Consider the following 24,143-nt stretch of genomic DNA (forward strand, 5'->3'; position numbering starts at 1 on the left):
AGCTGGCTCTTGCTGTATTTTTCAACTAAGAACATTCACCTGCATTTATTATCATTTCTAATAATCATAATGCAAGCCTGAGACCTAGTAACTGTGGGCAAACCATTTTAAACTAACCTTGCATTCTACGCTCTGTTTTATTGAAAAGGGGGGAAGGTGTCCCAGCTGCCTTAAGGAGCGGAAACATTATAAAAAGAAAGTTCAAAACCCCAATTCTTATGTTTCTGTAAAAATGTCTAACAATGGGATTTGGACTCTAAAACTTGGGCTCTTTAAAAACAGGCACTAGCCCTTTCCCCCCTTTGTGCTAACTCACACACATTGGTCTATAGAGGATCAATTATAATTACTGTATTTCAACGTGTAATGGTCACATGCTTTTGTGCTGATTTTTCCTTTCCAAAAAGGGGGGTGCGACCATTATGTGGTGAATTACGGGATGGAGGCAGAGGGCAGGGGTTGCAGATGGGCAGCGGAGGGGGTCACTCACCCGCTGCTTCCCCTTCTTGGCTGGGGTGACCCTAAGGGAGCAAAAGGTGAGTGGCGGCAGCAGCAACCTAGTTCTGCTTTGCCTCACCTCAAGGCCAGAGCGCACAGCGAGAGCCCATGGCGCCATGACCAAGCTGCTTCCTTGCCTCTTGACTCCAGAGACCCAAGGTGGTGGCAAAAGCAGCAGCAGCCCAGGCCTGCCCTTGCGTAACCTCTCCAGCTACCTCTGCTTGGGGCCAACCCAATGAGGGCCCAAACTCCAGCCCTCACTGCTTCAGGAGCCACCTTGAGCCCCAGCCCCGTGCGGACCCGCAGCTTGTCTCAGAATTACCCCCGTGACTATTATGCGGGAAATGCTCTGGGACAAATTTTGGGGTCCGGAAAGGGTGTGTGACTATTACACAGTAGTATGTGGTGAAATATGGTAATATATTCTCTTACTAATACCCATCATAAAATTATCTATCTACTCTGATTTCAAGTTTAGACTCATTTAGTACAGCTATAAAGAATAACTGGTACAACTTTTATTTAACAATTGCACTACACCAACAATGTTGTACTAGAGTAACACAGTAAGTGCCAAATAATTTGATATTAGGTTTTTTTTTATCCAAGCTACAATTAAAGGGTCAAGTCTCTCTAGATATTACAAGATGGCTGAGAAGAGATACGGTGAAAATGTTCACCTCATATGTTAAATCATTTGCATTGTTGAAAGCAGGTGCGATATCTGCCCATCACTTCCCAAACCCCAGGGTCAACTTTCCAGGGGCTGCATGGCAATGGTGCGCAGACCAGAGGCAGAAGTGGGTGGGGGCAATGGATGCAACTCTTACCTTTGTACAGCAGGCTAAATGCAAGGCACACAAAAACCAGATGTTTCTACACTTTCCCTCACACATTTCTCCAGCCTCTATCTGGGCAAGCAATCTTGTAACAGTTCATAGACATAGTCCAGCCAGGCAAAGTAGGGGAACACATGGAGCAGGGCTGGTGAAGGATATGGCCCAGGCAGAGCCAAAATGGGCCAGAATTGGAGCTCATTTACTCAGGATTAGCCAATGTCATGCCCTCCCATCAGCCCCCTGGCCTATGGCCAGGCACAATGATTTGTCGTCTAGTAGCATCTGGTGGGCCTCATGTTGGCTACTCCTATAATACATTCAGAAAGTTATGGCAGTATCCCTCCACCCATTCACAAACTAATTTCCTCTTGGAATCACATGCATGCAGAGTTGCACTTTAGATATAGCCATTATGTTCGCATTGGTCTAAAAAAGATGCATTTGCATTTTATCTCTGGAGAAATGAACAAACAGGGAGTGGCATGTAATCAAAAGCATTCATTTGAGACTTTATGCAATTGTTACAGAGAGTTAACTTCACTATTCCACTGTAGCTGAAAGGCCGGGACAAAGCAAGATTGACACTGCAATAAAAGCAGAGCACAATGCAAACTAAAACGACCCATTTACAGGTTGTCTGATAAATCATCCAAGTTGAGAAAAGACTATATGCTGCTGGAATGAGTATTAGACGCCAGGTCAACAGTCAGATATATGACATATAGCACCTGCACACCTCTAAATTTGGGGCTTATTTCAGCAGGAATAAAAGTCAATCACAATCATATAAGAAGCGGGGGTGGGGGGTGAAGCAGAAGACAACAAGGCTGCTTAAGCAAGGCAAATATTCCCTAGGGGAAAGAGGAAAAATGGGAAGGAAGTGAAGCAGCTTCAAAACACATAAGGAAGGAACATGGTATAAGGAACATGGTATAATTACAGCATGGTTCACAAACAATCAAGTATTCAATGGTACACAGAATTCTGTTCACATTATAAGGGCAGCTGTTAAAATCATGCATACTTAAGAGCTGAGACTGGTAACTAGGATAGCCATTCACATATTGTTAAAGAGTTTGAAGACATCACCAAAAAGTATATAGATTTGCATAAAATTTGTTGCTGCCAATTTCTATGTATACTTGCAAATTTAGGAATAAATATTACTTAAACAGAAATACATCTCATGAACAGTCTTCTGTCCAGATTCTGACTGATCATGGACAACTTGTGCTCCCTGGACTTGGACTGGAGAGCCCAGCAAATAGAGGACTCCTTCAAACAGAGGATGACTCTCCTCTGACAAATCTCTAAATAAGAGGAGTAACTTTGTAAAATAGGACACATAGCCGCTCTATCTGCAACCTACTAAAAGCTTGTAAGTAAAGTGGGGTTGGTTACATTTCGACAGAGCTAATTCAGTTTATGCTTGTAGATCTAATATGTTTCAGTTTCACACATCAGCCATTCAAATACAAAATTGGTAATATTTTAGTATATATAAGGCTCTGCCTTCTATTCAGTCAATTCATTGGTCTTTCTAGCTTATGACAGTCTCCACAAATACTGATTTCGTACCACAGGCCTCCTCTCTAGCAGCCTCTTTGAACAAATGTTTTAAATATAGTTTTATAAACATAAATCTTTCTTATAATGCTTTGCTGCACTTCATTTGTTTTTGTCAAAAGGAGTAGAGTTCTGTTCCTGTACAATTCTCATTGCATTGGAGCAACCTGGAACATAAAACTCAACTCATAATCACATTATGTTTAAAGTTTGCTGTCAGTGGGAACTAACTACAGTGGGAACTACTGAAACCTCAAAAGCAATAATAAGTTTTGAGGCTTTGACAAAATATACCCAAATGTCTTCTCTTGAAATGCAATCTGCCAATAACACAGAAGTCCCCTTTAACACTGCTTGTTTCAAATTCTTAGCTGTAGTTTCCCATGTCTTTTCATAATTTTATTTTCTTGGATTACCACTGTACATAGAAATCCTGGCAAAATCTGTGCACAGATACATTAAGCAATATGCTTCTTATTCCCTTAGAACTGAAAGGCTTTGCCTTTGTCTTGCAGAAGCTGCTGTTCATCTTGGCAACGTCCCCAGGTTTGAAGCACGCCAAAACAAATAGCTAATGAACAAGCAGACGGAAGTATCAGTCAAAAGCCACTACGTATAATGGTTATTATTTGTCAGGCCAAGGTATTTTCTATAAGCCAATAGGAAACACCATGAGCTCCAGGAAATACAGCAGCATGTGAATTAATTTTTGCAAAAAAGCTTCATCTGTGGGGATCACTTGTAGCCAAGTAAGATTGTCTTCCATGAACACGGTCTTAACAGTGAGTCCGTAAGTGACTGTGGAGGCCAATTCTGGATCCACACATCTTTCCACAGTGGGGACATAGGTTTCTGGGCGGAAGTTGATCAAGGCGAGGGTTTGCCAGATGTGCCTTCCTCTTAGTACGCTTCTCCCTTTTGTACTGAGTTTGAGCGTCTTCAACGTCCACAACACCTTTGGTAAAGGCTGTTCTCCAATTGGAGCACTCATAGGCCAGTGTTTCCCAGTTGTCGGTGTTTATACTACTTTTTAAAGATTTGCCTTGAGTGAGTCTTTAAACCTCTTTTGTTGACCGTCAGCATTATGCTTTCCATTTGTAAGTTCGGAATAGAGTAGTTGCTTTAGAAGACGATAATCAGGCATCCGAACAACATGACCAGTCCAACAAAATTTATGTTGATGAATCATTGCTTCGACACTGGGGATCTTTGCTTCTTCCAGTTCACTGGCATTAGTTTGCCTGTCTTCCCAAGTGATATGTAACCTTTTTTCAGAGACAGCATTGATGGAATCTTTCGAGGAGTTGGAAGTGGTGTTTATAAGTGGCCCATGTTTCACGAGCATACAGTAAGGTTGGTAGTACAATAGCTTTGTAAACAAGCATTTTGGTTTTCCTGTGAATGCCCCGGTCCTCAAACACTCTGGACTTCAATCGGGAGAAAGCTGCACTCACAGAGCTCAGGCAGTGCTGGATTTCAGCATCAATGTTGGTGCTTGTGGAAAGATAACTGCCCAGGTAAGAGAAGTGATCGACACTCTCCGTTACACCATTGAGTTGGATTTGTGGCACTACAGAGGGGTTATTTTGTGCTTGTTGGTGCAGCACTTTGGTTTTTTGGATGTTTTCGTAAGCTTCTGCAAAGATATTTAAGATGTTTGGTGCACACACTACATTGTCATCAGCATACTGAAGCTCTATGACAGAAGTTATGGTAACCTTCCTTTTTGCTTTCAGCCTATTCAGATTAAAGAGCATTCCATCTGTTTGATATATCTATTCTTTATCTTTTAGAAGTGTGCTACCATCTGTTGAGCGTAGGGGGCATATGCCATGATTTATTGGTGCATAGATGGTCTTTGTGGCTTTAAACAAACACTGTGCATCATGAGTGTTATCTAAGTGCTGGATCTCTTGAGCTTCTTTTATCCACCAGGTGTTCTTTAGTTCTCTGGTTCTTCTTTGAACCTTAGTGTTGGCATAGGTTTTTTTCTTAGTGGCGCAGTTATATCTCTCTGCCAGATCTGAAAGATCTTCCTTTTTAATAATGTGTTCAATCTCACTATCATTCTCATCAGACCAGTCCTGCTGTTTCTTGGTTTGGTATCCAATAGTTTGTTCACAGGCTGCAATAAGGGATGTCTTTAGCTTGGGTCCAGCTTTCCTCAATGTTATCAGGGAAGTCCAAGAGCAGATGGTCCTTAAGAGGCGTTTGGCAACAATCCCGCTTAATAGGATTTTGAAGGACTTGAGTGTTCATTTTGTGCCTTGGTTTCCTTCCTTGAAGCCTATGTTGAGGTATAATCTTGATAGCTATTGTGGAACGTATTAATTGGTCCAGCAGTTGTTGGCACTTGTCATACCCCCCCCCCAATTTCTTAAATAAATTCAACAGTCCACAATTAAACTCTGGGAGAAATTGTTGTATAGAGCAATACTTTCTGGAATGTATGTCCTCTGATCTGCAATTACTGAATCCGTTTAAGGCCAGATGGGTATAGGTTGTCTATGAGTTATCTTTATGTGTATAAAAGGTAAAGGGACCCCTGACCATTAAGTCCAATTGTGACCAACTCTGGGGTTGCGGCGCTCAGCTCGCTTTATTCGCTGAGGGAGTCGATGTACAGCTTCCGGGTCATGTGGCCAGCATGACTAAGCCGCTTCTGGCAAACCAGAGCAGCGCACGGAAACGCCGTTTACCTTCCCACCGGAACGGTACCTATTTATCTACTTGCACTTTGACATGCTTTCAAACTGCTAGGTTGGCAGGAGTCTTTATGTGTATAGAGACACACTATTCTAACTAATTATCTCAACCCACTTCAATCTGGGTTCATGCCTAGTTTTGAGACAGACTTGGCTTGGTCGCTCTGATTGATGACTTTTTTACAGGAGAGGGATGGGGGAGTGCAACCCTGTTGCCTCTGCTTGATCTCACAGCAGCCTTTAATACCACTGACAATTGTATTCTCTTAAACTGCATGCATGAGTTAGGAGTACTGCTTTATGGTGGCACCACTCTTACTTATAAGGCCAGTTTTGGCCTCCTAGCAACTGAACTGCCAGTTGTCACGAGGCATCACCTTGTCCGCAGTGCTATTTAACATCTCTGTGGGGAATCCTAATTAGCCCTAGGGCAGTATTTGGTTCTGGCCAACCTTCTGACAGCTATAAGCCAGTGGTGGGTGAGGCTAGAAGCAAAAGTAGATGGAGTAATTAATGTGAATTTTATCTAGGTCATAGTGGCAAGTTACAAATGCCTCCTGTAGACCCATTCATTTATGCAGGCTTTTCTTGGCTCATAAGGTCCACCACACTGATCTTTTTATTGTTTTATTAATGTTTCACTGAATGTTTCATTGATGGATGCACTGTTTCTAATTTATATTTCTTTGTTCTTTTGGTTATAGTGCTGTGATACTGATATTTTAATGGACTTTAATGAAAATTAAACTGGTGAGAGATTTTCCATATTAAATTGTATGTAAATATTATAAGTGAATAACTTGAACTCTCTCATCAGCACAGCTGATTCTTCTGGATACAGGAAATTCTGTAAATCACATTCAGTGATGAACTGATAATCAAGCAGATATGCAGCTCTACATTTAGCCACCATCACTCACTCTTTCTTCATTCAGTTCTATTCAGAAATACCGGTAATTTGTCAATAGCTGGCTGCAGCATGTTAAAATACAGACAGAATGACTTTCACTGGCACAATAAATTCCTTTTTCAGCACTTTTATGTAAAAATTGATAGTCATGCCTTCTGGCTAAACAACAAACTGATTCCATTCATTCTCAAAAAAACTCTTGAGTATACTTAAACAGCATAATTGTTTGCATAAGCATCTTCATTTGGCCTGCCAAACCTTTACTACAAAATGCAGAAAGTGTGACTTTCATTTGTAAAGACCAAGACTGAGTTTCCCTTTAGACACACAGACTGGATTATTGGGAATAAGATTTTTCAACCTTACTTTTCCATCTTCACATTTTGTTCCAGCAAGGACAAGACCAGGGTCAGGCATGTCATCGCCCAGGTATACGTGGGTTCCACGGCATAGAATTTTGCCTCCTCCTTGTAATGGGATGTTTGTTTCTATGGAGACAGCATTGGTACCAATTACAGGCCGATTTGCTCCCCCTTGACACTGAATTTTTCCACACTTAGCATCTCTAAAGGGAAAAGAAACAATGTTAATCATTTTAATGATGTTAGCATCTACCATTGGCACAGTTCCAACCTCTTTTCCAATTAGGCAAGACAAGAGCATATACCTGGGTTCACACTTGGCAAAAGAACTTTTGGAATCCTTCCCACAGTTTCCATAAGGATCACCTGCAGAATTGACTCTCTCAAAGCATATCCCAGGAGCAGGTTTAGCACCTACAAAAGAGGCAAAGCCATTTTAATCTTATAAAGTATGCAACATTTTTGGTTGGGGACAGCGGAAGAAGGGAGTGGAGGAGGAAACAAAGGGAATGGATTTTGTTGAAGCTGCACTGGACTCCAGATTGACTGGGGGTTTGGAGGCATGTGGGAGGCATTCACAAGTTTCACTGTGGACTACAACTTCCTTCAAATAGTTGTCTTGCTCCATTGGGAAGCCTAATGCTTAAGGCTCACCCAGCTGGTCCTGAATGCAGAGAGTCATGATACAGTTTCATTAGCTTAAATGTTTCTGGATGCTTCAACTGCTGCTAGCTCCTTCCAGACCTCACAGCTGAAAGGAACCAGTGACAGATACATCATCCAAGATTTATGAACCTCAGAGCTTGTGACAGCTCTTCTAAAGTATGGTTACTAGATGTCCCCGTTTCCCAGAGACAGTCCCCGGATTTACAAATCTGTCCCTGGACAACTCATGATGACTTGAAAATTTAACTTCATTAGGGAGACAATCCTATATCCTTGAATAACATTTTAAATACCTGAGGCTGCAGTCCTACAACATATCCTCTGAAATAAATCTACTGACCACAATGGGGTTTTCTTCTGACTAAATACGTATAGGGTTGCATTTAGGTTGCAATCTTAAGTGTGCAATCTATTGAGTAAGCAGCATTGAGCTCAATGAGATTTCTGAGTGAACAGGTTTAGGACTGGTTGGACTCCATGTATATTAGGATAGCCTTAAAATAAGCCACCTCTCAAACAAAACACACATAAAGAAACACTCAGTGTTTAAGTTGTAATGAAGCATGTAATTGCTTGGGGAGTTATTAAGACTGGGCCCCCATAACCATAATTAATAGAGTGACATTGGACAGGACTGGGGATGCCCAGGTTCAAATTCCCCTCTTGGTCTTGAAATTCACTAGGAGAACTTGGGCCACAGTCTATCTCCCAGCCTAACCTACCTCACAGGGTTGTTGCGAGGATCAAATGTGCAGATGAGAGAATCATGTATAATGCACTGACTTCCTTGGTGGGGAAAGGCAGGAAATAAATGTAATAAATAAATTCTGTAGGTGGGTTACTCCTAAAAGAGTACATTTAAATTATGTATTATACCTGGAATGGGTGGAGAAACCAAATGTGATTTAAACTAATTATAGAACCTAATATTAAAATTGCAATTAGCTACCTTCATTTCATAGTCAGTAGCCTGACTACTAGAATATCTTCAACTGAAGATTAGCTTAATGTTATATTTAAAAAAAGGTAAAGTGCAATTTAAAAAAAGTTAAAGTGCAATCCACCTAGATTTAAATGGTCTACTGATCTCTCAAGCTCATAACTCAAATGCCATTTCATGCATTACTGAAAAGTGAGGAAGCAAACATACACTCTTGCTCTTTACCACTTTGCTGTGAATTGGGACTCAACAGGGCCATATTTAGCTAAGCCGTCGCACTAACAGAAGCTATTGCAAGGATTCCTACTCATGCCATGGGAATTCTTCCTCTCCCTCCCCCATGTGCCCCCCACCCCATCCACAGAGTGGGAAAAAGTTCCATTGCACAAGGACTATATTTGCACTGATGGAACCTTAGCCTTCGTGCTATGTTGAATACAAGCCATGCATATGAATGCTATGGAAAGTCTGTCCTTAACAAGAGCAGCACACAGAGCACAAAGTTAAGGTAGTTGTTGCAGCACCATGGAAAGAGCTATATGACAAATGTTCCAATAAAGTATAAGCCAGAATTGAAGCCTTTCTTGGAACCAGGCTTGATTATTCTTCCTAGGCTCTGCCCCTTCCTTGAGGAGTGGAATACCTTAAAGACCTACGTCCCTTGTTTGGAGTCTAGCATTCTTACTCTTGGACCATTCACTCCATATGTTTGCCTGGACTAATGGGCTTTTAGCACAGGCAGCTGGTGGAGAGCTACATCTCTGTCTATAAACTTCTCGTTGCAAACCAGGATATATGGCATAGTCAGGAATAAATGACATATAAATGGATATTTCTTATCAAGATCAGTTTGAAGAGTGCTTTTTAGTTTTTACAAGCTAGTCCTACAAGTCCAATAGGGGTAGCTTTGCTGTAGCCTTAGCTTTTTGCACTTTTATAGCAAAGTGTAGCTTTTATGGCTGTGCTCTTTACCCTTTTTTTACAAAAAAAGATTGCACACTGTGTATTCCAGCACAGAATATAAGCAGTGCTCAGCCTGAAAAGACAGGACATGCAAGGGAGCCGAAAATGCTTTTTCTCAATATGTAACCTGAGGAAGCTATGCGTTAAAAGTTTCGGTGCAGCTTTCAAGGCACTGTCGTGGTTGAAACCAAAAGGGGCAACTGCAGATTACGTTCTGTCTGAGTGCTGGCTGAATGTGATATCAATGAATTAGAAGAAAGCCATTGAGAGAAAAGTTGGCTTCCATGTATCAAATTAGGAACAAACTGATGGTCTGGAAAGACACAATGGGTGGCAGTATCCAAGCACAAAGTTCCACTAGTGCAATACGTTTTAACTCTGCAATGGAACTTATCCCCCCCCCCCCTCATTTCCCTGTGCAGCTTCTGTAAATTTGCTCTAGAGAGTTAGGGAAACTCCCAAAGCAGATTTAAGGGGTCACACTAAAGCTTGAAATCTCTAAGATATCAAAAGGCCGTGAATATCACTAAATCTCTCTCTGAGACTGGCTGTCCTTAAAGATCAGGAAGTTTATCGCATCTGGATCAATTAAAGAACAACCCCACCCTCTGTGTCTGTCTTTCTTGTTCCTAAATCACAAGCAATAATTGTAACTTTATTGATATGCTGAATAAAATGTGCAGGAAAGGGTATAAAGTTAATTTTAATATTTTTGGAATGCTTGAAGTGCCTTTCCTGATTGCTCAATGAAAGGCAAATGCATTGGAGTAGAATGTGCACATGTAGGATTCTTCTGATGAGCTAGGCCAAGGAGAAAAATTAAACTGAAAGGCTGTGAGTATATTTCCGACTGATTTTTCACTTTCGGGCTTAAAAATCACACTTTAACCAGAGCATTCTTTCACCTCCATGACATAAAGGAATTTAACAGTGAATGGAGAAATTTTACAAATGGCTCTCTCTCTCACTGAATACATTCATGCAGTGGCTAACTTGAGATCTGCCCTTTTGCATCAGGCAAAAAGGTCCACTTAGTCCAGTATTCTGTTTCCAACAGGGCACAGACAGGTGTCGACAGATGTCACAGGGAACAAAGTCTTCCTTATTGTTTACCGCTAGCATAAGGCATTTAAAAAATGGATCTATTTATTGAAATTTTGAGATTGTAACATTAACAAATAAAAGCAGCAACACAAACCAATATTTGAGGTAGATTTGCAGACACCTCTAGGTACACCCCCTATAAAGCACAGGTACCACCCTGATTTATTACTTCAAATGAGTGCACAGATCACTCTAGAATGACTTTTGGGTATTTGGAGAGAACACCCTGGGGGAATTCGTGTGGTGGAGTGCTGTGCCTCAGTGGTTAGACTGGGTGGCCTTTTACTAGAACCCTAAAGCCCACCCACCTGAGCTACTGTAGATGGGGGGGGGGGGGGAAATGATGCTGATGGTCTATTATCTACTTCACCCCTATGAACCACATGCTAGGATGCCCAGAATCTACTTCTGTTACACAGATCAGGGGTTCATCTTTTTTTTAAAAGAATCATTTTGTAGTTGCTATTATTAAACAACAGAGAGTCAGAAACCTTTGCCATGCGATTGTAACTGATTGAGCATTTGCTCACCACTGCCGCAGCTAAGACCTGTCTGTAGACCTGTCCTGCATGAATGCATAATCTTTTTTCAGTGCCATTCATTACGCTTGTAGCTGTTATGACATCTAGAAGTAGTAAGCAATTCCATAAATAGGATGGAAATCAAATTCTAAGGATGCGTATGGTTCCAGAACTTGTCTTAAAAATGCCAAGAGCTTTGTTTTCAGCGAATTGCTTTTATCAACATATTCAATAACTGTATTAAAACTGTCCCTGGGTGGAGGAATGCAGAAGTAAATCAACTGTGTGCATAGTACTGTCCTGCTTTCTTGATAACTTTTACCAAAGCTGTGAAAGGACTTCTTTTTCATTCCATTCAAAATATGTTGACCAAGAGCCAACAAGTCTATTGATGTGCATGACAGAAACTGTGCAAAGCTATGCAGTTCTCCTGCCTGCCCCCCCCCCCGGCACTTTATAAACTTGTTCCAGTTTAAATGACCATGATGTCAAAAAACTATCCCCTTTTGGTATAGCCATCCTGACCCTCTTGAATTTGCAGTCTAAAAGTGGTGTGCGTGTTAGCAGGATGGAAGGTAGGATTTGGGGGCCTGCAACCATCCTTTTGACAGAAACCTCACATGCACATAGAGAAAGCCTTTACTGGCTTGGTGATAACGACTGGGAAAAGCTATTAAAACATCTGAATTGTATTAAAACATCTGAATTGTAAACACCTGTATTGGGAAGTTTTTAATGTGGGATGTTTCTCTGTGTTCTGTTCTGTTGGAAGCTGCTCAAAGTGGCTGGGGCAACCCAGTCAGATGGGCAGAGTACAAATAATAAGTTATTGTTATTGTTGAAAAACAATAGTTTATTTCAAGTTTTGCTGCAGCCCCTCTGATTAGACTTTTAGAATCATGTGCTAATGTTGTTGTTATTGTTATAGGCATGTAAGAGTAAAGAGAACAGATAGAACTAGGGGAGTTAAAAGAAAAACAAACAGCAAAAGCTTCTAAAGGCACTTAAGGAAGCAAACCATGATGTTGTGTTTCTTGAGGGAACCCATTTATCATAATTCCAGGAGATAAACTGAAGTAGAAAGCCTTGTCTCTCTTTATTTTGTTACTTGAAGAGGCAAAGACAAAATGATTTGTGAAAGATTTGCAGTCGATATTATACTCGTTGGGCTGGGTGAGCAGAGTTTATCTTACTTTGCTATTGACAATCAGAGTTTGGCGCCCTAGTAATTAAGGTCCTGTCAACCTTTTTAGCCTAAAGCTTTTCCTTTTTCCTCTCTACAAGAATTAAATCACCTGTTTCAAATCATGCCAGGTTAAAAACATACTGGAGATGGCACCAACTTGGATATGTCCCCTCTGTTCCAGAAGTACAAATTTGTTTAGTTACAGAAGAAAAAGACAGTTCTCACACAGCCTCACTTGCTTCTATGATCTAAACCATTAGCTTAGTAGCCTCTAGGATGAAATTTACAAAGAAGCCCTTCCAGAGCGGATTAACCCTGTAAAATTATAGGCAAACTCATCCAGGGGTCTTCATGAAGGAAATCTCCCCCCCCCCAAAAAGGAAAGTCTCTGTTTTTTTTTAATCTTCTGCAGAACTGGATGAAATTTGCAGCCCGACAACTGAACTGAAGGAGAGGGAAAGTAGAATGACCCTTTATTAAGCTCTCCTAACTGTTTGCATACTAAGAATTAAAGTAATGCAATGGGGGCAGTGGAGGGGGGGGGGAGAAAACAGAATGAAATCAATTTGATTGAAGTATTTATTTTTAATTGTTTGTTAGGAAACAGAAAGTGATCGGGAAGGATGCCAATAACCTACTGCTCTTATATACATTCCCTGCTTTCTCAGGCAGAACCTGTAGAAGAACAATGACCGTGTGGAAAGTTGCCCCATGTTGGAAGTTCCACAGGGCCAAAGAACATTTCCCAAGCATCACCCTCTTGAAACATCCATTATCTGACAGTTAACACTATCATTTATATCAATGTGACTATCACTGGCATTTCTTCATAATCACAACTGATACTCTCTTTTTAAAGTATGTGCACACCCATTCACACACAAAGCACTTCAAAGAAAGGTGAAATTGTTTGGCAGCCTAGAAAGTCCCTGTTTCTTAAAGGTTAATGTTTCCTTTCTCTCAGAAAATCAATAACTTTTCTCTGCCAAAAGATTTATTTGCATATCTAAGTGCTTCTTGAAATGCCAATAAAAGCTGCAGATAATATCCAAATGCATTACTCTCTACATAACTTTCAATCATATCACTATCAATAGGGTGACATCTTTAGCAATGTGACTTTACAAAAATGAAGTATTTAAAAGTTTCATTTTTAATTAAAAGAAAGCACACACTGCAATATTTAAACAGGACCGAATTCTCCTGTATAAGACAGAACATAGCCTTATCTTGAAAACAAGTTTTCTAAACAACATTTCAGTAATACACAATTCTTTAGAACAGGTAGATCAGTATTCCCTGTATGATGTCTTGTTGGGATACATATTTTTGTAGCATTTTTTCCCCTGGGAGACCTTGATGGTCTAACCCATGGGTAGGCAAACTAAGGCCCGGGGGCCGGATCCAGCCCAACCGCCTTCCAAATCTGGCCCACAGACGGTCCAGGAATCAGCATGTTTTAACATGAGTAGATTATGCGCTTTTATTTAATATGCATCTCTGGTTTATTTGTGTGGCATAGGAATTGGTTCATTTAAATATATATATATATATATATATATATATATATATATATATATAGTCCAGCCCCCCACAAGGTCTGAGGGACAGTGGACTGGCCGCCTGCTGAAAAAGTTTGCTGACACCTTGGTCTAACCTTTGTAACCCACTTTTTGCTCCTGCTCGTACTTTGGTGTGGAGGGGTCGGGGTCATGTACCTTCAAAATCTTGGGTAGTTAACTAAGATTGCAATTTTCTGGTATCTAAGTCAATTCACAATGACAAGATGGCATAAGACAGTGGTTTTCAACCAGTGTGCTGAGGCACCCTGAGGTGCTATGCATGATGGTCAGGGGTGCCATGGGCAACACTAACCTCTGTCCTTTCCCCGCTCCTACCTCTGATGCCCTCTCACATCTCTGCCTTCCAAAGGCTTGCACAGCTGCTATTGCAGCAGCCCTGGCTACAAGCTCCACAGGCAAATAGTGCCAGGGGTTGTTGGTTCCCAAGAGCTGAGGTGGCCTTGGCAAGGCAAGTGGGTGAGGGAGCCCAGCCAGTGAACGGACAAGTGGGGGGCTGGGCAGGGAGGCAGGCTCTGCACTGGCATTTCTTCTGTTTGCTGTGTGCAGGCCTGCCTGGGAGCTGAGTGCCCAGTGCTGAAGGGGAGTCTTTCTGTCATCCAGGCCCGGCAGCACCCGCTGCTGCCGCTTCTGCCTCCCAAGGTAAGGTGCTGGCTTCACTTTTGGCCAATCTCTATTGTGCCACAAAGGCTGGAGGCATCCTCTTTCCAGGTCCCTGTGGGGCAGTGTGAGGAGGCACTTCTCTTTGGGGCAGTAGCTCAGAGACCAGGGGCGGCAGCAGTGGCTCCCCAGAGGACTCCTAAGGACGGGGGAGAGGAGGCTGAGGGAACACTTCCCAACGGAGGGTTTCAAAAAAGGATGAGAGGCTGGCAACTCTGCAGGCAAGAGGTGACATAACTGGGCACCCCATAGGGGTGCCACAGAAAGAATGTAATTGGTCAAGGGAGCCATGGACTCAAAAAGGTTGAAAACCTCTGGCTAAACTCTTGGTCTTCTGTGCTGGGCCCAGTGAAAAGATACTTGACGTCTAGGTAGCAGCTGTGTCCAGAAGTGCTTTTTATCAATTGCCTTAATTAATCAGACACATGATGGGATCATATTTTCAAATGAGGGGTTATTATTATCCATTCATATGTAGTCTAAAGCACACATGATGGTGCTACACTCCCCAAGAACTCCCTTTGAAGAGAGATCCAACATGGGCTACAAAGATGGTGTTGGAACTGTAACATGTACTCAAATATTAGGAGCCGGCACAAGTATTAGATGTGGGGGGGAAATAACACAGCATACTAAGCGAATCACCATAGGAAGGCAGTGCCTCCTGAACGGCAGCCTAACAATCTTTTAACTAACTAACTAACTAACTAACTAACTAACTATTAAGGGAATTTCTTAGGGCGCCTTTAATTTTGAGAAGACAGACCAAAGGGGTTCACAAACATGTAAAAGCCAACTGCAAAACAACTAGTAAAACCAATTTATAAAAATATAGCTCACCCATAATTAAAATACACACTAAAACAAGTTCATTGAAACAGTCAGACATCCATAATTAAAATGCATAATAAACAAGCAAAATAAATAATAAATTAATTAATAAATAAGAATGAAATGTTAGGAATAGGGTGCACAGGGAGAAATCTCAATAGCAAATTAAGTACTGAGTAAGTGGATATACAGTTTTCTAATACAATGCCCCTCCATCCTTGACTATGATGCAATGTCAGCTGAAACCAGATGACTGTCCAAGTCAATTTGCAATACTGATGGAAATATAATCGGTGGCACAATTTTTTCTTAATCCGGCAACAGCGATGAGTTATGTTTGCGTAGTTAATGCTATGCCCTTGCATAGTGGCTTTTATCCCAGAAATCTCTAAGTGCTAAAGTAAACATTACAGTAATTACTTCTGAGAGGTAGGCAAGTATTTGCGTTTTACAGTTAAGTAAACTGAGGCAGGGCAAGGCAAGCTCTATTTCTAAAAGGATTCAAATGTGCCCAGCAGACATAGCTTCAAAGAAAGCTAATGATCGTACCTTTGGAAGAAGACCATAAAACCTTATGCTGTATTTAAGCACATGTAGAATTCAAACCTGGGGAGCATGGCTACAATCCCAGCATTTCTCCAGCAGCACAATCCCAAAATAATTTGTGGGACTGGTGCTAATGATGTGCAACTGATACTCTGGAGAACCCGAGGCTAGTGAGGAGCTGAACTGGGGAAATGATTAGTTTCTACAAACCATTAGACCACCCAATTATATGAAGAGGTTAATAGACAGATATCACATATCTTCTCTCCATTCTTTCAGCTCACCTTCAACTGTAGGGATGCAAGAGGGAAAATGACCCTCTACTGTAGAGGCTGGGAAAGCTTTTCACCCCAAGAGCCTCATTCCCTTGTGGGGACCATTCTGGGGCCCATATGAGCTTGGTGGGTATGGCCAAAGGCGAAAGTGTGTGGAGAAACAAATGTGACTCTTGCTTTTGTACAGTAGATCATATTCCAACTACGCAAAGCTACACAGATACTTCCATCCTTCATTCAGGCAACCAAAGGGCATTATTAAGTTCAGTGAGAAATTTCCACAAGCATAAAGCACTCAAGTAGGGTATGGAGCAGGTCCGGGAGGTGTGTGGCCTTGGGAGAAATCCAAGGGCCAGACAAATGGGGCTAGAAGGCCACATTCAGCCCCCAGGCCTGAGGTTTCCCATATCCTGATCTATTGGGATTGGGCATGCAACATCTATGCCACAGAAATGAAGTGTCAAAGATGGGAAATGCAGAATTTACAGACCCAGAATCAAAGTCTCTTCCTCCTCCAAATATCACAAGCAATTTGTTTCTGTGGATAAATACCTAGAGAAAGAAACAGTGAACAGGAATTCGAACTCACCTAGTCCCCAGAGTGTGATGCATTGCTGCTCATGTGTCTGGCACATGCCATTATAGCAATACCCATCTACCCTGTAGCAGGGGTGCCCGTCATGTAAGTAAACATTGGCTGGGCAGAGAGGGCTGCCTCCAGTGCAGAATTCAGGAAGGTCACAGGAATTACTGGAGTGCCTGCATAAGACCCCTGCTGGCTTCAGCTGCAGGAGGAAAAGATTTGGCTGTAATTCCAATCAATAAAAGTTACTGCACAGTGAAATTTATGCTATGGACTAATGCTTCCCCTCCCAGACTCTGCACCAAGTGGCCATTAAGCACAGCATAAAGGCACCACAGCATTTATATGCATCTCTTTGATATACTGCACAGCGGTTTACGGCACACTTCTAAAGGGCCTCCTTCATTCCTTACTAAAATGCAAGCACAAGGCTCCGACACTCTGCACACACAGAAGCACACAAGTTAAAACTTCAGCTGACTCTGCAGTGGTGGAATTATTTAAGTGGACATAAACTTTAAAGGCTGCTTTTTAATACTGTCAATTTATGCATAAAATAAAAAAAAATACACACATTGTCTTTTGGGAGAAGAAGTGCTGCATTGATTATTATTTTTTAAAGCAGCAGCCGCAATGGATGCGTTTTCAGTGGTGCAGCTATAGGCCAATGAACCTCTTAAGTACCAAGTATATCCCACTGACAATGCATAATAGCTCACATAGCAATGCACGTTTCATACGGCATGAAGATTGTTATGGAGGCCTGCCCACCCCACACGAATTAGGAAGCAGGAAAATTCACCTTGCAGTCTTCACAGCAAAGCCCATGGGCACATACTGCTCCTGGTTTTAAAGTGCAAGTAGTAGCATTACAGCATTCATTTGTACATTCCTAAAAAAGAAGCCAATAAAACCTAAGAATTACAATAGGCAGGAATATGTACATAGAAATCGACTGGAATCCATATGACCATCTGATTCTCTGCATTTAGGCTAAAGAACACACTGCTTGTGCGCTGAACTATATACAACTCCAATTCTTTCTTTTCCCATCTCCTGAAATGTTTTGAAATATAGATAGTACAGCGGTCCCTCGAGTTACAAACGCCTCAGGTTACAAACGCTTCAGGTTGCAAACTCAGCTAACCTGGAATAGTTATCTCGAGTTGAGAACTTTGCTCCAGGATGAGAACGGAAATCGTGTGCCGGCGGTGCAGCAGCAGCAGCAGCAGCAGCAGCAGCAAGAGGCCCCATTAGCGAAAGCATGCCTCTAGTTAAGAACAGTTCAGATTAAGAACGGACCACTGGAACGAATTAAGTTCGTAACTAGGGATACCACTGTATTCTGTCTCCTCATTCTGGAAAAGCATTCAATATTGTAATACATCCTTGTAACCAAGGAAGCACAAAGTTGCAGAGTCATCCAGTCCAACCCTTAACTTGTGCAGAAAATCCAGGTTCAATTTTCAACATCTTCAGGAAGGGTTGGGAAAGACTCCTGCCTGAAACCCTGGAAGCCCAGTCAGGGTAGACAATATTGTCCTAGAGATGGACCAAAAGGCAGCTTCCTAGGTTCCTACCTCAGCACAATTCCCATTGGCTTTCATGCCTGCCAGGAACCACATGTGCTTCCATGAGTGGCCACACTGGGCTCTAAAAGTGTGAGCTGAGGCAAAGTTTCTGTCACCTTTCTCTAGCCCCATGATCTCACCTATAGCTGCTTTTAGAAGTTTAGGATGACTTGCTTGCTGTTTAACCTAGGGTATCTCATTTTAAAGCTTCATTTCTTTGTTCAGTGTTCACCAACCATCACACAATTGTTCTCTGCCCTTTTTCTTTTCTCTGAACTAAATACACCACATTCAGATTCTGTTTGGCCTAGTTCTAAGCATATGTCTAGACTGTGGCAGGCAGGGGAACAACTGCTGAATTTTCTTCCACATAAAAAAATTCAGAAAACTAGGTTTCATGGAGAATACTAGAACATTTCCCCCTGACACCTAGCTTTCTTAGTGAGAACTAGGCATTTCTGTGATTTTCTTCTAGAACTTTATTAGCATTACTATTCTCCTCTGAATTGTTTCCAATTTATCTTGTGCTGATCAGAAGTGGCACAGTACTTAAATGAGATCTAATCTCTTAACTGAGCTGAGCAGAGGAGTACTATTGTTTCATGAGTCTAGGAAATGATGCTTCTGTTAATGCAACTTGAAAGCAGATTAGCCTTTCTCACCAGAGTATCACACACTTGAGTTTGTTATTCACTGTAACCTTCACTCGTCCCTTAGAAGTGCTGCCTATTTAGTTATCCCCAGCCTTAATCTTTATCATTATTTATAAATTTTACTTATACATTGCCAAGCTGCTTTGAGTTTCATATACAAAGCATAGATCCATTCCCGCATGGAACTTCTGAGCCAAATACAGGCATACCTTGGAGATATTGTGGGTTCGGTTCCAGACCACCGCGATAAAGCGAATATTGCAATAAAGTGAGTCACACAATTCTTTTGGTTTACCAGTGCATATAAAAGTTATGTTTACACTACAGTGTGTTCTATTAAGCCAAGCCCCCCTGGCTGCAGAGGTGGGAGCGGGGAAACCCAGCTCCAGCCCTGGCCAGCTTCACTCCCATGGCCAAAAGAGGGGTGGGAGTGATGGGCTTCCTTCCCCTGTAAGCGGTGGGGCTGCCTGCAGCTGCACCCACATTCTCATAAGGAGCAATATCTGCTAAGTGCAATAAAGTGAAACATAACAAAACGAGGTTTGCTGGTAGCTTTCCCCCCTTTCTATATGTAACCCTTTTTTGGGAGGGGCATAATTTCATTTTCTTGGATTTTGTCTTACTAAGTCCTTATTTGTAGTCCTTGGTCAAATAGAATGGGTCAGTTTAGCCTTGATAAATGGAAAACTTACATTTCAAGGTCACAGAGAATGGTAATCGATTCACATTAAATTCAAATTTCAATCTAGTGAGATTTGGCAGAAAGTAGAACAAAAGCCATTCTGCTCCACCGAAACTCTGAGGTATTTTATTTTTATTTAATTTAACAAAATATATATACTTCTTGACTGTAATAAAATCTCCAAGGGTTTTACAAGTAGTATTAAAAATACCCATTTAAAAACTCCACCGCTGCCGCCATGGCTACATCTCAACTGTCAGGCCGATGGGAATCGATATCCCAGAACATAACCTGCAGGCACATAGTAAAGAACTTTGCTGAAGTGGAGCAGGTTTGTGCCTGGATGGGACACTACCTAGTGGGATAGAAATGTACTACATAAATAAATCTGCCACAGTCCCTTGGCTGGGCTCAAGGCAGAGGGCATATGTGATTTATTTTTTTCCAAGTGAAAGCAAGTACATGAGGGAGATGCAAAAAGAGAATCTGCATGTGAGATGGAGGGGTAGGTAAGGCACACTTGCTCTGCTTTGCAGGGATGGGCTCCCTATACTTCCACTGGAAAGCTATATATTTGATTCAGTCAGAAAGTGCTTCTACTTCCATTGTAAACTGCGGTTCTGGCTGGATTCTGGCGGCGATGGTAGAATTTGCCTCATCTCTTATTTACGTAGATGCAGGAAAATTAGCTTATCTCACCCTCAAAAGATGCTATTCAATGAGCATAGCTCTAACTAAAATGTATCAGGCAACCTGGCAAAAAAAGACCTTCAGAAGCAACTGCAGAATCTTTCTATGGACCTTACAAGGAAGATATGAATGCAAAAGCTCTCATTGTTCTTGAAGAAATGTGATTTTAACACTTAAAGTTCACCAACAGTCAACAGGTTTCTTTCTCACATACCTGGAATCAATAAGGTGAATCGTGGTTAATCTTTCAGATTAACCCCGATTCACCTTATTGTGTCTTCTAGAGTGTTTGAATATTATTTCATTTCAAAAGAATTTGGGGTAGGGGTTAGTGAAACTGGCCCTTGTTAGGGACCCAGGCCTGCCTGCCCTGCAAAATCACCACTGGAGATTGACTGGTGGCAATGTTAATCCCATTTACTAGGAAGTAAAACCCCCATTAACTGAGTGGGACTTATGCCTGATTAGGTTTGTGCATTTAGGCAGCGATCCTATTTACTGAACCTGAGAGTAAACCCTATTGAACTCCATGGAACTTCTTTCTGAGTAGGCCGGCCTTTACAAGCCTTACCTAACCTTATATGTATACAGTGGTACCTCTGGTTGGGAACGGGATCCGTTCCAAAGCCCCGTTCGCAACATGAGCAGAACGCAACCCGTGTCTGCGTGTGCCGCGATTCACTTCTTCTGTGCATGATATCATTTTGCACGTCTGCACATGCGGCGAAACCCAGAAGTAACCCTTTCCAGTACTTCCGGGTCGCCGCGGGACGCAACCTGAAAACGCGCAACTTGAAGCAAACGTAACAAGAGTTATGACTGTATCAACAACATGCCCTATATATTGATTGGGGCACATGCAGAGGGAGCATTATTTTGTAAGTATTTTGGACTGACAACCCACTGGAAAATTTGCCTTTTAAAAATAAATAAGTCACACCCCAAAATACTTGAGAACCTAGCCTGTACTCCAGTTTACAAGGCTTGCCAAGGTTTTGAGTACTAGGGTCATGGAAAATGTAGTCATTTCTAATGCAGCTATTGCAGTAAAGTGATTTTTTTCTTGGCGGGAGGTACTGATACAGCTCTTTGTCAAAGGTACAAGGGACCCTAGGTATACCGCTGGGGGTAGATGTGACCCATGACCAAATTCCATCTGACATATGGCATCAAAGCACTCTGATGGCTCCCCCTACCGACTGGCCTAGACTGTAGCCTGTGTTCTTCTCACCTAAGCCTTAACATCATGATGGAGGTATAAATGATGCAGCACTGAGCCAAGGAGAACAGAGAAAATATAAAGAAGTCCCCCTCTGAAGCAAGTGAGAAAATGCAATCAATTGAAAGACAGTATCAGTGAGACCTGAAGGGTGAGTGAGAGGCTGTACAGAGCAAGCATTTCTGCCCCCTTCCTCATCCTTCTGTTCCACCCATGGTGGCTGTGAAGTGGACACCAAGTACAGCTACCCCACAGGCAGACAGGGTCTCTTATCTAGGCAGAGAGATGGGAAGATCAGAATATGAGAAGGAGTGGGAAAGTCAGAAAAATGCAAACTGAATAAAATATCTCATGGCTAGAGAGGCAAACCAATAATTCACTATTGTGGCTCTAATATGTGGGGAGTTGGTTATATTTAGCTTTTGACATTTCACTAGTTAGCAAATCTTCCTCGCATAAAATTTGCATTGCAGAATTCTCTTGCAGGTGACACGTTAAATGTATTCTTGTTCTCTTCACCTTTGGCTCTGACTCTGCCCAACATTGTTTTTTTAGCTCCTGACTGACTTTTTCCCACGGGTCACAACCCCTCATAGAAGAAAAGTCCTCAACCCTTGCACTGGCTAATAAAAAACAGCTTTGTATGCAAACTTCATGTAGAGTTACACACAGAACAACATGATGCACTCAAAGATTAGAGTGGTATTGATGTGCTGATCCAATTTAAATTACATAGCTAATGCAAAATTAATGTACTGGATATGCTGGTACCACATAGATTACAGTGGAAGACTGGAACTAAAACCAATCACAACTGAGCTACCATTTTCTAAGGAATTTAACAAAACAAAGGAAGAAGCCACAGTTCAAACTGCTTCATGGCAATATTAAGCGGTTTCTACTTTAAAAGGTATCAGTAACACTGAGGAGTGAAAAAGTGAAAGATAACTGGGCTAGAATGAATGTGAAAGCTACAGATACTCTATTGACTTTAAAGTAGCAGATAAACCTACTTCTCATGCTTTGCTACCCAGAGGAATGAGTATGCTGTCAGGAAATCCTTATGGCTTGATCAATTCAATAAACTGTATGGGAAAGCTATGCAATTTCTTGCTATTTCAATGTCTTTCAGTCTATTATGCATATAACTCTATGCTTACAGGAGAAGACAAATCCATAATTCTCTGGTATATTTAGTTATGATAATCTGGGAGAGAAATACAGTATCAACTTTTAATGCCGACATCTAAATGAAGGAAGGGTAGGTGTCTTCCCTGGCAGAATGAAGTCAGAGGAGCAGTCACTTTCTTTGTCTTGGGCAGCCATGGAAAAGGAAGAAGGGATGTTGGCATAAGGTTTCTCCCTTTCCAAGCCTTTTCACTGGGCATGTGTTATGTACTGAGCTGAATCCTAGAACAATAGGATCCAGAATGCAGCAGTCTGATTGGCCCGCCGGAGCCACCCAATCCAGCTCCAGGTGGAAGTGAATCAGCAATCTGATTGGTCTGCAGGAGCAACCAATCAGGCTCCTGACGGAGGTGAATCCGCAACCTGATTGGCCTACAGGAGCAGCCTGGAATTAGCCAATCACGCGGGGCCCATTGTGTAAACAATGTATATATAGCTAGACATTTTGAGGAAAGTTTCATTCATTGCTACTATGAGCTGAATAAAGTGCATTAAATTCACACTCGGCTCTGAGTATATTTCAGCATGCTGGGCACAACATACAGCAGGCTCTTCTTGGCTGAGGAAGAGTACCAGAATAGCAGCCTGCAGACTTTTCAAAAACACTGCATGGGTTTTGTATTTAGACAAGCATTCAAGGAATACCGAGACCAGAGAATAGTGGTGCCTAAGGACTGATATGTCTTGATATTCTAAATTGAAATTTCGAGTCTCCTTTTAAAGCAGTCATGACAGACAGTCCTACCTCAGGTTCCCCACAGTCACACTCCTCTCCTTCTTCTACATAGCCATTCCCACACTTTGGGCCACCGAAAGATTCCTTAACTTCAGGCAGGTTGAATAGGCACATCCCCACTCCTTTCTCCAAGCTGCTTTCCAGGTCTTTCTTGCTGCAGCTGCTAAACATCATAGGAAATGGGTAGCTGGGGGGAAGAAGGGATAGGAACAGGGGAGACAGAAGAAAAAAATTACCATTATCAAAGAATTATGGGTTTGAATTCGGAGACAAGATGTTCCGTAACACAACACTCCTAGCAAATTCTACGGCATCATTGTAATGTGTCCCAATAAATGAACAGAAGGGAATCAAATGTCATTGTGCCAGAGGCTGGTATAGTGCACACATAGTTACGGCAGCTAATGCTAATATTTCTCAAACAGCACTCATTATACTGATAGCCATTATGATAATAAACATAAACAGATTAAACATAATGAATGCCAGAGCTTCCTTAAATACTCCCAGTCCAAAACCACTCATGGGTATCTACCCCTTGCTATAATATTTTCAAGTCCCACAAACCCCAGTGTGGGATGTTATGGGGCATGGGGGAATGAAAAATTAGATTCAATGGGAGAGAGGCAGAATGAAGGGGAGTGGGGGTCTATAGAGAATGTGGCGTCA

General features: G+C 41.8%; 1 protein-coding gene across 6 annotated transcripts in view; it reads right to left on the bottom strand.

The window, feature by feature from the left end:
• ADAM12 (ADAM metallopeptidase domain 12) overlaps positions 1-24,143 on the bottom strand; it is a 189,768-nt gene that overhangs the window by 22,641 nt on the left and 142,984 nt on the right. For 4 of the 6 annotated variants that reach the window (XM_083439608.1, XM_083439607.1, XM_083439606.1 and 1 more), the window contains 5 exons: positions 23,484-23,661; positions 17,538-17,627; positions 16,742-16,937; positions 7,186-7,294; positions 6,885-7,083 (listed from right to left, as the gene is read on the bottom strand). In XM_083439608.1, coding sequence (XP_083295734.1) covers positions 6,885-7,083; positions 7,186-7,294; positions 16,742-16,937; positions 17,538-17,627; positions 23,484-23,661 — 772 coding nt within the window. Of the gene's footprint in view, positions 1-6,884; positions 7,295-16,741; positions 16,938-17,537; positions 17,628-23,483; positions 23,662-24,143 lie in introns of all 6 variants that reach the window. The other 2 variants (XM_083439605.1, XM_083439604.1) reach the window with 1 other exon arrangement.

The sequence above is a fragment of the Podarcis tiliguerta genome (assembly GCF_965153285.1).
Source record: "Podarcis tiliguerta genome assembly, chromosome: 5".
NCBI lineage: Eukaryota > Metazoa > Chordata > Lepidosauria > Squamata > Lacertidae > Podarcis > Podarcis tiliguerta.